The sequence below is a fragment of the Oncorhynchus mykiss genome, chromosome 17, assembly GCF_057628025.1.
Source record: "Oncorhynchus mykiss isolate SJ-2025 chromosome 17, ASM5762802v1, whole genome shotgun sequence".
Classification (NCBI taxonomy): domain Eukaryota; kingdom Metazoa; phylum Chordata; class Actinopteri; order Salmoniformes; family Salmonidae; genus Oncorhynchus; species Oncorhynchus mykiss.
In genome coordinates, this window is record NC_143038.1 from 59134660 (window position 1) to 59150734 (window position 16075).

The 16075-nt window shown below is 41.3% G+C and overlaps 1 protein-coding gene across 2 annotated transcripts; it reads right to left on the reverse strand.

Annotated features, from left to right (window-relative positions):
- Positions 1-1167: 1167 nt before the first annotated feature.
- lrrn1 (leucine rich repeat neuronal 1) lies at positions 1168-14113 on the reverse strand. 2 transcript variants are annotated; one of them, XM_021569793.3, is made up of 2 exons: positions 13852-14113; positions 1168-5313 (listed from the first exon to the last, which is right to left on the reverse strand). In XM_021569793.3, the coding sequence occupies exon 2, from the start codon at positions 5064-5066 to the stop codon at positions 2904-2906; it is 2163 nt and encodes a 720-aa protein (XP_021425468.1). In that variant the 5' UTR covers positions 5067-5313; positions 13852-14113; the 3' UTR covers positions 1168-2903. The 2 variants fall into 2 exon arrangements, with proteins under 2 accessions (XP_021425468.1, XP_021425467.1); XM_021569792.3 differs by having other exon boundaries at positions 13575-14089.
- Positions 14114-16075: the final 1962 nt, after the last annotated feature.

Here is a 16075-nt window from a genome sequence, read left to right on the forward strand (position 1 = left end):
GACAGGGGACACACTCTTTTCACACCACTTCGATACAGCTACGACCGGAAGTGACTTTTCGTAGCAACTTAGGAGAGCATTTTCGCTAACCCTAAAACCCTTTTCCTAACCTTAACCTCAGTCTCCTAACCTGCTACGTTAATTATCCTAGCGTGCTGCGTAAGTTCTCCTAACCTGCTACGAAAAAGTCACTGCACTGAAGTGGCAGAGGATTCATCATTAACATTCAACATTAACCTTCATTTTCCCTCCTCCTCTTCACCTCCCAGTGAGCTTATTGGTGAAAGAGCTGTTATGGTGGATGAGAAACAGACTGATGTTTGATTCCATCTCTACCATGGAAATCTACATTAATGTAAAAACCAAATGGAGAACTACACATAAACACAAAATCCTTCAGAAGGCTCAGTTATGCTCCTCTAGACCCCTGTGAAATTCCATCTCGTACTGTATTAGGAATGCAGAGAATTGGAAGCTGCTAGCATCTGTCTGATTAAGGCAGGGCTGCTGACTGTTAGAAATGCAGCAATCTGTGCTGCTTAATTGTGCCCATTATCCATAATCACTTCCTCCTTTGATCTATGCTCGGCCACTTCATATTCTCCTCTCCCTGCTCCCCACACCCATCTCGTCTCATCCTGGTGACTGGACAAGATAAGGGAGGACACTGTTGCCCTACATGTCATTAATGGCAGTGGGCAGCATGTAAACCCTGAAGATCTGGCATCTGTGTCCATTGAAATATAGGAGTCAATCAGCTTGGGAGGCTTGTCTTGACATTTATCCCCATACGGAGGGTTGTTTGCTCCTCGTAGGCTTTTTACAACAGTATTTGGAGACTAAACGGGCAGATATGAATTATGCTCTAATAATTGCTTTTAGCAGCATTTCAATCTCTGTCGTTATATCTCTTCACTCTCTTTAACACAATCTACACTGTGCCTACACCTACTCTCAAACTGATTGACATTATGTCATCCTGTAAAACACATTTTTATCTCCCCGCAGAGGATGTTTTCATTGTTATTCAAGTTTGCTAGTCATATGGAATTATGGTAAATTAGTGCATACTAATAAATAAATGTTTCTAAAGTAGATTTTTTCCTGTTTTAAATATCTGACATAGCATAGCCTGCAAATAATGACACATGGCCTGGAAATCGTATAAAAAATATGAGGAAAATACATTTTATTTTTGCTTGTTCCTCAATATACAACATATTTGCGTGTGTAAATCACAACAAAATCCGTGATCGTTGACAGATTCTAGCAAAATGAAATAAAATATTCTGAGAATTTAAAAAGCCTTATGTCTACTTACCAAGTTAATAAACATTCATATTTATATTGCTGGTTTACAGTGTTTTCTCTGCAAACTTAAGTTCTAAATAAAAAATTAATGTTTACTAATGTCAAAAAAGTTGTTCAAATTATAGTTGATACAACATTACAGAACGATTGCTAACGTTTTTCAATAGACAGTATATCAAGTCTAAACGTACTTTGTCAGCTTATATTGGAGTCCATAGACAAATTGGTTTATATATTTCAGTGCACAACAGTTAACAGTTAAACTGTTTTACGAGAAAAAAACATTGCATTCTCTAAGAATAATGCCAGAGAAAGAAATCTAAATGGATCCAATTCCAGCTCCTGCAAGCTGATCCAGACTGAATCCTTTACAATACCCATGCTGTGCTATCAAAACAAGTACTAAAAATAAAGCACAGTGACTACCAAGTCCTGGGAGCTAAACAAAGTTGTCATATTGAGTGTCAAAAAGGGAGCATGAGAAGAAAGGCAATGTGCTATGCTAAAAAGTCTGAAATACTAGTCAGTCCTTTGCCTCTTATGAGCAAAGCAGAAAACAGAAGAAAAACAAGTAATATTACTGTCACACAAAGAAGCGAAAGAAATGTCCTTGTGCTCCTATAAGAAAATGATTTCTGATTTACCCCACATGTAGTGTCTTTCACCATATAGTAGGGTCATTCCACGAAATGAGTGCCTTTTGCATCCCTTTGATATTTTAAGTAGAAATTGTGGAACAATATTTAATTTTTAAATTCTGTTTATTAAATGAAGTGCCCTTTATTAATATAGACCACATGGAGAATTAAATTAATCTGATTTTCCATATGAATAAAGAATTGGTAAAGTAAAAAAAAATCAGCATTTTTACATGACCCTCTGTGCCCCCTCGGTGACCTGACTTCTAGGAAGATTTGAACCCACTTAACCCCAACATTTCTCCAAGTTTTCACCATCATTGTAAAGTTATACTTTTTTTGGCTATTGTTACTTTGACAAAGTCATTTCAAAAGATTATTATTTATTTAATGTGATTAGTGATTCATTTTCATCTGTCCCTTATTTTTAAGGTCAACCTTGTTACGTAAACTGAACTCTCCTTTTATATATACATATATATGTATATATAAAAAAGTGTAAAAGCAGGTGAGCTGCTTCTACTCTTTTTGGCCATTCTCTGGTGTTTTGGGGTGGACAACTGAGAGGGTGGAAAACTGAGCGGGTTGAAAACTGAGCATGTTACCAATAGACAGGCTAGAAATATTTCAACAACTTCAATTTTGTTGTGAAGCTTGCATTCCCTGTTGTACACAACACACTTCCATTCCCCCTGTCACAAGGGGATTTATGGCTGATATTAGATGAAATTGTCAACCCTGTTACCGTCAACCCTGTTACTTTATTTGGCACTTAATAGACACTTACCATAGTAATTTTGTATTTAACCTTTTGAGATGAGAAAATGTGTTTTTAATGAAGTTCAACATGTGCTCTTTATGACAGAATGATAATATTAGGTGAAATCAAACATTTTTTTTTACCAAGTTACACTTCTCAAAAGGCACCGAATTGGTGGAACGACCCAGTAGCTATCACCACATATAGTAGCTCTGTGTAGTGTCCACTTGGCTGGGTTTGGTCTCTGAGGAGGAGGACACCTCTTTGTCCTTCTCACTGTCTACCTCCCACAGGTTGATGAGGGGAGGGTAGAGCTCATTGAGTGGGATGGAGGATGTTTTCTGCATGTACTTTTTCAGGGAGTGATTGTAGTTTTTCCTCTTCCACCGCTTGGCAATGTACACAGCCATAGAGGCCAGGCTGATGATGCCGAATATGGTTCCCATGACAGCTGCGAGAGCAGTGTTAGTGCCTTGATCGGATATCTCCACAGCAAAGGCTGCATGCTTCGTTGTGACGTTGACACAGGACTTCTGCGTCTGCTGGTGGATGTTGGAGACGGTGAGACACACCTCATACTTGGTGGCAGGCTGTAGGTGTGTGAGGTTATACTCATGGACATCCACCGGGACCCTGGCTGTGTAGGTGATGTGGGGGTTGTCTATCTTCATGGTGGCAGATGACCACTTGAGGTTGGAGGTCATGACATTGGAGTTGACCTTCCAGGAGACTAGGATAGAGTGGGACTCAGTCTGCTTCACATAGATCTTCATCAGCTGGGTGCTGTCTAAGAGAGTACCATTCACCCTAACAGCAGTCACCCGAGTGTCTGCCCCCTCAACATTTTGTGCCACACAGGTGTACCTGCCAGAGTCCTCTACCTGGATGTGAGAGATGCGCAGCGTTCCTTCGCTACTGAGGCTGTACTTCTCAGACATGGTGTCTATCATCACCTTGTTCCCCATGGGCGTGACCCAGTAGATCTCCGGTTCGGGCTGGGACATGGCTCGGCAGTCCAGATCCACAGTCATGCCGATGTCCAGGTTCAGGTGGTTGGGAAATGTGTCGTGGGAGATCATCGGCAGGCACTGCGCTGCTGAGTCCTGCTGGAGCACCTCCCTCACATGCTGCCCTCTGACCTTGGCTGGCATGGCACAGAGCATGGAGAGGGGCTCCATGAAGCGGATGCTAGTCTTGTTGGAGCTCATCCACTGGATGACGCAGTCGCATCGCATGGGGTTGCTGTGGATACTGATCTCACGCAGGTTGGGCAGGAAGTCCACAGTGGACTGGTAGAGGGCGTTAAGGGCGTTGTTGTTCAACATGAGACTCTCCAAGGCGGGGAGGTCACGGAAGGCCTGGCGGTTCACGTAGGAGAACTTGGGGTTGTTAGTGGCTTCCAGCTTGGTGAGCTCAGGGAGGTTATCAAGGGCAAAGCGGTCAATGCAGGCCAGCTCCCCCATGTTGTTAATGCCCAGCTCTTTCAGCCTCAGCATGTTCTTCAAGTCCCCCTCTTGAATTTTGTGCACAGGGTTTTTGTTCAAGTCCAAGAACTTGAGGTTAGGTAGTTTCTGAAGAGCGTTTTGAGGAACTCTGACTAGCTTATTGTCGTAGAAGGAGAGACTCTCTAGGTTATCTAGTCCCACAAAGGCATTTCCAGGAATGTCTGTTAAATCCATTCCAGCCAGAACCAAGCTTCTCAGGTTTACAAGAGGCTTGAAGTTAAACTCCAGAATGCCAACTATAGGGTTTTCCCCGATCATGAGGATCTCCAGATTGGGAGTAGACTCAAACCAGCGGCTGTTGATGGCCTTGAGCCTGTTAGAGTTTAGATGGAGCCTGAGCAGGTTGTGCAGGCCAGAGAGGGCATTGGGGGAGATAATGTTGATCTGGTTATGGTTGATGTAGAGCTCTTGCAGGTTGCTGAGGTCCTGCAGGCAGTAGTCAGGCATCTCAGTGATCTGGTTCTCCTCCAGGTGCAGGGTGGTGAGCTGGGACATGTTGCTGAGGCCTACGTCATGGATGCCGCTGAAGTTGTTCTGAGACAGGTCTAACTCTGTCAGGTTGTATAGCTGCTCCAGTTCCTCACTGGTCCTGGCGATGTAGTTGCTCTGCAGGAGGAGCACCTGCGTGTCACTGGACAGGTTGCCTGGGATGTGTGTGAGACGGAGATCATTGCAGTCCACCGTCGTGGCTTCTCTGTAGGTGGACTGAGGGGTGAACCAGGGTCGGATCTCGCATACACACTGCTGGGGACAATCATTATCTCTCTGGATTGAGGATAGTCCAACGGAAAAAAGAATCAGGCCAGTGAACAACTGGCCTAGTAGACAGTAGATAAACCTCCCTCTAGCCATGCTGTCTGTCTGCGTTCACCTGTCTAAACCCACAGGGTTGGACACCAGAAGGGGTAGATGAACTTGGAGGGAGCTGTGTGATTGTCATTAACCAGAGGGGGTGTTGACCTGTAGGTGAATCCCTCTAAAATGATCCAGATGGAAAAATATGCCCAGGGGGTTCCAATGAAACAGTTACAGTGTTACAGTGAGTCTCCCACTGTTCAGAGTTTTTCTTTCATCAATACCTCAGGACTGCAAGGTGAGTCTGTAAAACAAAGACAAAAAAATTCAAAAAAAAGACTGAGTCACTATAGTTTAGTTTAACACAAGGACACAAAGGAGCACAAATAGCATAACAAAATGATATGTATGAGACAAAGGGAGTTGATGAAAACTATTGTCAGGGGTATATGTAAGGGTACACTGTATCATACGTCCAGTCACATAATATTACCGAAAGTTACATGTCAGTCATGTTAAATAAAACATGATCGTAACACAGCTCCTGATGATGTTGAGAGCAAGCCTTCTGTTTACATCTTCATCTGAGAGATTGTTAATATGAATTATGCAGCATCATCAGTTATGAGGAAAAATGTGAAATCAGCTCGTTTTAATGCATGTACAATAATACAAAAAACACCCATCAGAACTTGTATATTTGGACAAAGATCAAATTCCATTGAGTGCTCTCATCTATTCAATAGGCCCATCAGGAATAGATCATTAGCTTCTTCACACATCATTAAATACTCTGAGATACGTAAGTATAAAAAAAGAAAAAGTTCCTAGATTATTAATGAAGGGTCCACTGTGTCCTAGTTTTGGTACAGAAATATGATGGATTTCTTTGAACATATTTAGGGTGTTTCTGAGAGAAGCCTTCAGTGAGCATTGCAAGCACAGCATTTTGTTGAACATACCTCTCACACTTCTCTTCAGCCTCAACAGTCACTTATTCAAATAAATTGTGATAATCCAGAATGATTTTTATCCAAGGAGAGAGATTTTAGGAGAAGGACTTGTGAAGCCAGAATCTGGCCCAACGGTCTAGTCTGGAGAAGAGCAGCTCATAACAGGAGCACCAGGCATCTTGCCATCCCATATAGCACTATAGTTCCGACTCTAACAAATGGGCCACAATACCTTTAAACCTAAAGTGAATATGTTATATCAATTAAAATATAATTTTATTGTGGTAATGTTCTTCAGAATAATGATTTCACTGACTATTGAGTTGGTTCCTAAGCTTTTGCTACCGTCACTAAAGAGTGTTAGTAATTTCCGAGGAGAGGCTGGCACATATGCACACTTGAGCAACTACAAGGCTCTGTAATTGAGTTCTGAAAGTGGCATGTGGAAATCAATAAGTACTGATTCCTCCCTGAAACTACTGAAGCATTAGGACCATTTGAACTGAGAAGAGGGTTTACATTAGTTCTTTACTATGAGTACCAACCTTTTCTGTTTTTATAGTAAACGTATATAATGCGGAGGTTGGAATCAGAAAGGTCTGCCACCATATCCAGGCTAGCTGGTTCTACCGTGGCGGAGTCCTGTATGGCATTATAATCTGAGCAACACTCAAGAAATCCCCTAACCTAATTAGGTGAATTTACTGAAGAGTGTATCCCTTTCCATGGAAGAGACATACATTAGTACTACAGTGCCATAGGCCTTACAACCAAACAACATCTGTGATCAACACTCACTTAAGAAGATATTGCTAAGAGGCTTTGAAAGAAGAGCGCTGCGTATTCATCAGAGTGCAAAACTGTCTGGCAACAGAGCAAGGGTGACATGAAACAAGTTCAAGCTCCTCCTGCACAGGGGATTTTTCTTCCGGGACAGGGTGAAATAAGGGGTGAAATACTTGTAATACAGACATGTTTCTTATGCTAAGGCAGAGTGAGTGGTTTAGATTGACTTGACCCATCAGGATTAGTGGAGTCAGAAATCAGTCTGAGGAAATGTAACCCTCAGGAGAGATAGAGATCACTGTGTTCTTTAACTACAAATGTCTGTAACCTACCTCATCATGTTTATTCACTGTTTATAAACAGCCATTACTGATAGGCTTAAATAGGCTTAGATGTAGTCAACAGTGCATCAAAAATACAGCAAAGCGAAAAATGTCTGCCAAGGATGCCTTGCTTCCAAAAGGAAATTGCAGTAAAATAAATCAAGTTGCTAAATCCTGAGGTTTTAGGGCAAGGATCATCAACTAGGTTGAGATATAATATTTGACTAAAACATTATAATTTAAAACCTTGCTTACATTTGTATACAATCCCTATTGTGTGTGGAACAGAGTTCCAAAAATGTAAATAACTTGGAGCTGATTTCCTGGTGTTTTTGCAGTATTTCATATCAACAATGAAAAAAAATAATAAACAACTTCATAAATGCTGGACAACTTCAGCATGTATTTATTTTTGGCTCGGAATACTTGGGACCAAAAACATGCGTGGGCCGCCAGCTGGGGAACTCTGTTTTAGAGTATTCAAAATATGCTCACTGGACCCTAAAATGTTTAACAAACTTTGGATAAAGGATTCCCAGTGATACCATTGGTTTAAATCTGATATCTATGGGTTAGTGGGGTTAGTCTGAGATTCTGTCCATGACTCCAAACCACATTAGAGGGACCATTTCAGTGTGAGAGATAACATTTACGAGGGCATCATTTCATCTAAGACTTTGTATTCCAAACAAAGGCTTTAGTTTAAATATTGTCATTAAGCTTCAAATGAAGGTCTAAGCCAAAGGTTAAACCCATAGATAAATCCAATATTGACTCAACCACGATTTGTTTTGTTTATTTTATGCTCTCATAGGTTCCCTTGACAACAGTCCAAACCAGTGTACACAAAACCAATGTTGGTGTTTCCATTTTGAAATGTCGGACAGAGATAACAGTGACATTTATCACAAGTATCAAAATAGTTATATTGGAAAAATTTCAGTTTTAAAAGGGGGGTGACATTTAACAAATGTATATGAAAGTCTAAGTGGGGTGGGAGTATCATTAGTGTAACGGTTTTCTTCCATTGAAGGAGAGGAGGACCAAAATGCAGCGTGGTTAGTGTTCAACATGTTTAATAAAGACCATAAACGTGAACACTACAAAATACCACACAACAAATGTGAAAAACCGAAAAAGTCCTATCTGGTGCATAGACACAAAGACAGAAGACAACCACCCACAAAGACCCAACACAAAACAGGCTACCTAAATATGGTTCCCAATCAGAGACAATGACAAACACCTGGCTCTGATTGAGAACCATATCAGGCCAAACAACAAACCCAATATAGGAACACAAAACATAGAATGCCCATTCAGCTCACGTCCTGACCAACACTAAAACAAAGAAAACACAAAAGAACTATGGTCAGAACGTGACAATTAGTGTCTGGAACCATGACAATACAGTTGAAGAGAGCTTGTGAACTTTGCAGATGCTGTATTAATAAACAGCTGTAAAGCTGCGTTGAGACTACCCTGACACAGCCCACAGAGGGCTCAGAGCCAGAGGAAACCAAGCATGCAGAGGAAACCAGCCATGAAACCTGGCCTCCACATCCACACATCAGGGGGAAGAAAACAACACAACAGATTCAAGCTCTTTAGCTTGAATCAGGACAGCCTTTGTATCTTCCAATTGGGTACTTAACCTACTTAACCTTACAGTAGTCACAGTAAACTATGTGATCCTATGGGTAAGTGATTTGAAGATCACAGGTGTCTGTAGTACTATTGAGATGGAGTATGTGTATGAATTCATATGGGTTCAATGCTACTTTAGCACAGGACATATAACTGCAAAACTCCCTGGTGGACATGATTCTTGGGGATCTATGGTTCCTGGTATGTACAGTAGTCATAGCTTGCCTGCTGTGACAACAAAAATGGCATGTAAATCCAGAAAATGTTCTTTGTCAAGAACACAAAGTCTACTTCCACCACTTATGGGTCCAATGGAGGGACATATTTCTTTTGCAAAACAGTCTCGAACAAAATGTGTTTTCAACACCAATAAAAAAGTTATTGCGGTCAATGTTACAGAATGATTTTCTATTTCATTTAAAAGTTTCCATGTTGGCTTTCATTCGATGTAATCATTTTGAATAGATGGTAATGACAATAATTGTGCTCTCTTTGGTTTCCGTAAGGACTGTACTCAGTTTACTATAGGTCTAATAGAAGTGAGGTTGAAGTCACTGCATATTTACCTTAATGATGCAGTATTGTGTGAGTCTATTCACATTCATCTAAACTAAACAAAGGAAGGTATGTAAGGAAAAATTATTCATTCATACACAGTATTTCAACCAAACCCTAAGGGGACAAGAGCACAATAAATATCTGGTACACAATCTCAGACTACATATACTATACTAACAACATAAAGTTTTTTGGATTAAATTGTTAGCTATACTCTTGTTATATAGTTATACATTACAATAAAACCTGCATAATCAAACAGAAGAGAATGTCCAGCAACATCTAATAGTTCACTTCACTTCAGTACCTCTAGTTGTCAGATCAAATAGAATTATGCAAAGAATACATGAATACAAACTGACAATTGATAAAGATTTGAGTTACAGGATTATTTTTGAATGCTTATGGTTAATGATTTGCTTTGTACCCTGGCTGTCAGACAGCAGGTCTTTGATATGTGCTGAGGAGCGAAATCCTTTTTTTCCCCCAGGAGAAAGGTGTTTACTTTTCCAATCCTGTGTTCACAGGGCCTAATCCTTCCAGAGATGTGAGCAATAGAAGACATACAATCCGATCACATAATTCTGACATAATAAACATAACCAAGATAAGGCTTCCCTTAGGGAAAACCAAATAAATCGAATAAGTCAATTCTCCACCATCACAAATGGCTCTTCTAAACGGACACTCACACTCAAGGAAAAACTTCCTATGGTGACTTTATGATTAAGTGACAAGGAGCAATATAAAATTAGAAATTAGATTTTCCACACACTCTTTTGATTCATTTGAGTAGTGCAAACATAAAGTCCAAGATTTAAAAAAAAAACGCTGAATCTGTCATGCTGATTCCTAAAAGCCCATGAACATTTACACCACTTTAAGAGGCGAACAGTCTGGTGGGCTGGGATTGGCAAAGATCATTGGTAACTACCACAGAAGATAAACCCCCCCAGAAAGGATTAAAATAACTATATTCCCCTAAAAGTGTGGTAGAGGGGTAATATGTTACTACATACAGGAGGGTTAAGGGGGAAAACGTGTGTTGTTTCAGAATACAGTATAATACAAGCAGAGACAGCTGGCTGGCTGAAGACTGAAGTTATGTCCTGCATAAAAGGGTTCAGCTGCTTCATGTCCATAGCATTAACACGAAAAGCTGCATTTTGATTGTAGTCTAGATTAGAATATGATAAATTCACCTACATCAAACCAAGGACTGTTAACTCCTCTGCAGAGGTAATAAACTATCTGTGAGACAGGAGTGTTGAGTCTTTCCAGTAATAAGAATACTGTAAAGGGAAGTGTTACCTGAAATGTATGCTTGTATTTGTGGCCTGTGCCCTCCGCACTGAGAAAATACAAAATACAACAGCAATGTCCAACTACTAAGCCTGGGGGGTTTGGGCCCATAAGCCCACTGTAAAAGTTACACTCTGCACAGAATGATTCCTTCAGCAGATTATGAAAACATAATTAGTTTAACAGCTGCCTAGCCTGCACCATGCCTTACCTCTGAGATCCTAATGTGTTGACCCTTTTTAAAAGAATAATGGGAGAAGCATGAGCTGCAACACCTTCCACTCCCCCCTCCCCTCCCTTTCCATCCCCAGCCCCCCTCTCCCCAGCCCCAAGGGAACTCTCTTCTCCATGGTGGAGGACATTGTAGTATTCTCAATGTCTCCTAATAACCCTGCCTGGTGGACAGACACACACACCCTATTATCAGGCCTTTGTCACAGACGGTTCTCACCGCTATGAGTTGAAGGAGTGTGTGTGTGTGTGTGTGTGTGTGTGTGTGTGTGTGTGTGTGTGTGTGTGTGTGTGTGTGTGTGTGTGTGTGTGTGTGTGTGTGTGTGTGTGTGTGTGTGTGTGTGTGTGTGTGTGTGTGTGTGTGTGTGTGTGTGTGTGTGTGTGTGTGTGTGTGTGTGTGTGTGTGTGTGTGTGTGTGTGTGTGCTTGTTGGAGGGGGAGTTATGCCCACAGGGTTTACCGAAAGAAAAAAAGCCAAAACCTTCTTCAGGCACCTTGCCACTCCTCTTCCCCTCTTAATACTTTGAGTTTTGAGAAATGGATGTCCCTGCTGTTCACTGTCTGTTTCTCAAGATCCATCTGACATGAGATTGTATCTCAACATATCACATAGGACTCCAAACAAGGTCCAGTGTTGTCTTTAGGATGACATCTCTTTATTTGACCTGCTGTAAGAAAAGGTCATACTCAACACTTTATTTTTCAGTGTCTATGTCATATTGCCAACACTGACCGAGGCTCAGTGGGCAAAGTGATGATTTGGTACTTATAGCACAGGCAACTTGATACCATAGCAACCAATTCATGACAGGGTATAAAACAATGGAACTCTGTATCTAAGTGATACTAATGAATTACAACTTTAACAGACTGACTGATAACACAACTGAACTCCTTAACTCTCCTGCTGTGTTCCGGTCGAATTGGACCAACCAGTTCTCTCTGAAAAATGTAGTTAATTTAATCTGATTGTCACAAAGTTCCATGACTTTGTCCACACAGGGCATCTGAACACACAAAATACATTTAGATGATTTTCATTCAATTTTGGGTGTTTTATTTAACTTTTGTACACCTGTGGTGTTCCTGGTCAAATATGACCGGTCATTAGAAATGATTGGGTGAGACGACAATTAGTGTATAAAATTGAGTTCAGGCACATGCCCATTCACACTTCCTCTCCCAGACCCCCACATGCATGTGTATTTGAGCATACACACACACACACACACCTCACTCCCCTTCTTGGCTTCCATGGCAACCCCCACGGGAACATTTCCCCAATAGAATATTCGCCCCACAGGAACCACACCTGTTGGCATTCTCACAAACAATGGCAACATTTTTTCAATAATATATAGAACTTTTCTCGCAGCTCTGGTTTATAAAGCTTTTTTGAGGCCTTGCTCACAGTTCATTCTGTGGCAGCACAGTGATCCAAACGATATACTGTGTGTGAGACTCCTGAAACATACTGTAATATATTTGATCATGACCCTGGTTAGGAGGAGAGACTCCTTGTAAACTTTGACACAAAGTAGTCTCTTATAAATAGCACAATATGTTTCATCTGAGTATTTGTTATAGTAAAAAATAATCCATGTATTATGCTTTTTTAAACTAAAAAACAAGTTCTATGAGCTCAGGTCAATGAGGCCTACAGGCCATGAATAGAAAATAGAAGTTCAAAATGTGTAATGTTCACAAGAACTTAAGTTGGTAAAAAGATCTAACACAACATTAGGTGACAATATATGTATTATTATGGATTTATAATCAGCTATAATGGGGTGGTCATTTTGGACCGGGAACACAGAATGAATTAAACATGAAACGAACACAACAAGAGGGTTAAAACAGTGCCAAAGATACTGTTTCACTACCATGGGCTAGCCTTAGTGTTGTTAACACTGTTGGACATTCAAAGGATGAATAAGAAGCTTCTGAGACAACAGTTTGAGTTAACCTCAGCTATTACACAGGAGCAACAGCTGCAAAACGGCAGAGGCGTTTCTTAAAATGACAATAGGCTACCCCACTCCCTGCCCCTCTTTATAACCCCGTTCTCTTGACTTTTTTTTCTTGAAGACCTGTCTCCTGTTCGATTTATTCTGCCGATAATGGAAGAATCGAGACATTTGCCCACATGCATTCACATGTATATGCAAATCACATTTTTGCAACGTTGCAGCGGTGAGCGGTGCCGCAGGAGGATCAAAGTTTGTTTCCGAGCATGTTATTTGACGCATTGAGATTGAAAATGTAATATTTCTGATTGGGATATAGCCAAATCACAATTCTATAAATGCAGATATAGAACAGCAGATGCAGAGTAGTCGTAGGGCTACTCCTTATTAATTATATAGATAGCCTATAATATGACATTATTATAGAAACCGATTGCCTATTAGTTATTCCTTCGTATAATATTGCCCGTGTGTCCCTCCATCCCATGCACATAAAGCCCTTGCAGAGATGCAGTAACGGTAGGTTGTTGGCAAACAAATACCATTTTGTTAGGGAAAATGATACATTTCCAGAAAAATTGATAGCATACTAGCTATGACCCCCTGGCCACAACCTTATTGTGGAGGTAAGTGTCCGGCAACAGAGTTCCTGCTTCCATAACATTCACATCCACCTGTTCTCATACTACTGCACAATACCTCGAAAGAGGATATAGCAGGCTACAGAAGAAGCAGCTTCAGTTTAATATATTCTGACTTTGTTCATACAAAATAAATCAAGTGAAGTATAAGGGCTCACCTCATTGACATGCAAGCCCCTCTCTTCTCAGTTGCATCCCGTTTATTTGGACATCAGTAACTTAAGGTTTGTGCAAATAGCCTTCACCTCTATGCGTCAATAACCTACATACCCAACATATAAATCCAATAAATACATATATAGCCTAATCGGATTCCTTCAATATTATCGTGTAAAACATTTCTTAATCTATTCCATTCAAGCAGCAACGGGTAGTCTATTTACAGCGGTTTGTCGTTTATATATTCATTCAGGCACGGTTCCCATGTAGGCTAACCTTGAGGAGAGCATGGTGTAGATTGTAGAGACAAACGCTTCGAAACGCCACCTGCAACCTCACTGACTAGTTGTCTGCGGATATTCTCCTCTTTGACCGTAACCTAGTGCTCCTTCAAGGAAAATATGAGAACCGCTGTCCAAACGAGTCAGCTGCTTCCGATTGGCTGCTGGATGGTGCTGGTCATTCTCGCTCAAGCAGAGCACCATCTGTTCGAGGATTGTTATGTCGCGAACATAGGCAGGCGCTAGGTCTGCGCAGTGGGAGAACGCCAAGGAGGGAGAAAGTCTTCTGCGCACCCCCCCCCCCCCCCCCCCCCCCCCCCCCCCCACACACACACACACACCTCTTCCATCCTTGACGTCTGAAATGGTGCTTTTGTTGGGAGACAGTGTACCTCTTTGTTTTGCTGTTGTTAAGTTCCTCTAACTAGAGCTGTTTAATATGCAACCCATTAATTTGTTGCTTTTCTTGCCTGCATGAATACTTGCTCTTCTACCTCTATCGTCCATCCATCTCTTGCTCTCTTTACATTTATTTTATTTCACCTTTATTTAACCAGGTAGGCTAGTTGAGAACAAGTTCTCATTTGCAACTGCGACCTGGGTAGCAATTCGACACATACAACCACACAGAGTTACACATGGAATAAACAAAATTATTATTTATTAGAACAATATTGGCCCCTTTACACTCCAAGCAATCCATGTCATGTTGTAGAGAGTAGACCTAAATGTTGTGCCGTTTCTGTCAAACAATCCTTACCGTGGTCTGTAAATGTCAAAATGGTCAAACGTATTTTCAAGAATGTCACTTTACTTGATTTCATGATAAAGCCTTGATGTAAAGCGAGCAGGAGATGGATGGATGTAAAGAGAGCAGGAGATGGATGGATGTAAAGAGAGCAGGAGATGGATGGATGTAAAGAGAGCAGGATATGGATGGATGTAAAGAGAGCAGGAGATGGATGGATGTAAAGAGAGCAGGAGATGGATGGATGTAAAGAGAGTAGGAGATGGATGGATGTAAAGAGAGTAGGAGATGGATGGATGTAAAGAGAGCAGGAGATGGATGGATGTAAAGAGAGCAGGAGATGGATGGATGTAAAGAGAGCAGGAGATGGATGGATGTAAAGAGAGTAGGAGATGGATGGATGTAAAGAGAGTAGGAGATGGATGGATGTAAAGAGAGCAGGAGATGGATGGATGTAAAGAGAGCAGGAGATGGATGGATGTAAAGAGAGCAGGAGATGGATGGATGTAAAGAGAGCAGGAGATGGATGGATGTAAAGAGAGCAGGAGATGGATGGATGTAAAGAGAGTAGGAGATGTGTGTGTGGGGGGGGGGGGGGGGGGGCAAGACTTTCTCACAAGAAAAAATCAAGAAAAAGAACCCTCCATCCTTGGCGTTCTCCCTCTGCCTGTTCTCCAGAGGTGCTCCAGTGATGCTCCAGAGGTTCAATGTTCAATTACAAATTTGTAAGCTTTGAAGATCCTGGATTGTATCTTTCAGTGTTCTTCACTTTAAAGCACCATAATCCCAATGCATTCCACCACATTATAGAGAGGAGACATGCACACTCTTGATATCTAAGGTTTATAACTGGCAAGTAATTTACTACGGTTGAAAGTGAACATGTCAGGTTGAAACTAAAATCATTGCAGGTTTAAAGCTTTAATACTAAACCGTATCTACCATATATCTAGGATTCCTAGGCATAAAAAGACATATGCATTTGTGGACTGATTAACTGGTCAAACATGATACATTAAGGAATGATACCAAGCCTTTAACAAAATTACTCTGAGTATTCCTCCTTTCTGGAAGGAGAAACAAAACAGTTTAAATTGTAGGCTACACCAAGAGGTAGATATTGCAGAATGTGCATGAGCCATGGTTTCAAAGCGGGGACAGGTGGGGAGAAAAGGTCTTATTTTCACTTCTCCTCCCATGCCCACGTCCATTTGTCCGTCCCTACCCACAGAGAGAGATGAAGACAGATGGCAAGCTCTGGCCCTGTCAGAGAGAAGCTGCAGTGAAAACACAGGCTGTCTGGAGCTGGATGGGCACAGATGAATTCATTAAATAGGTAGAGAGGAATCAGGAAGAAGCCTGCATCTTGCACCGCTACCCCTCTCTAGGCATATCACGCTGGGATGTCTGGACCCTCTCACTCTCTCTAAGCATATCACGCTGGGATGTGTGGACCCTCTCACTCTCTCTA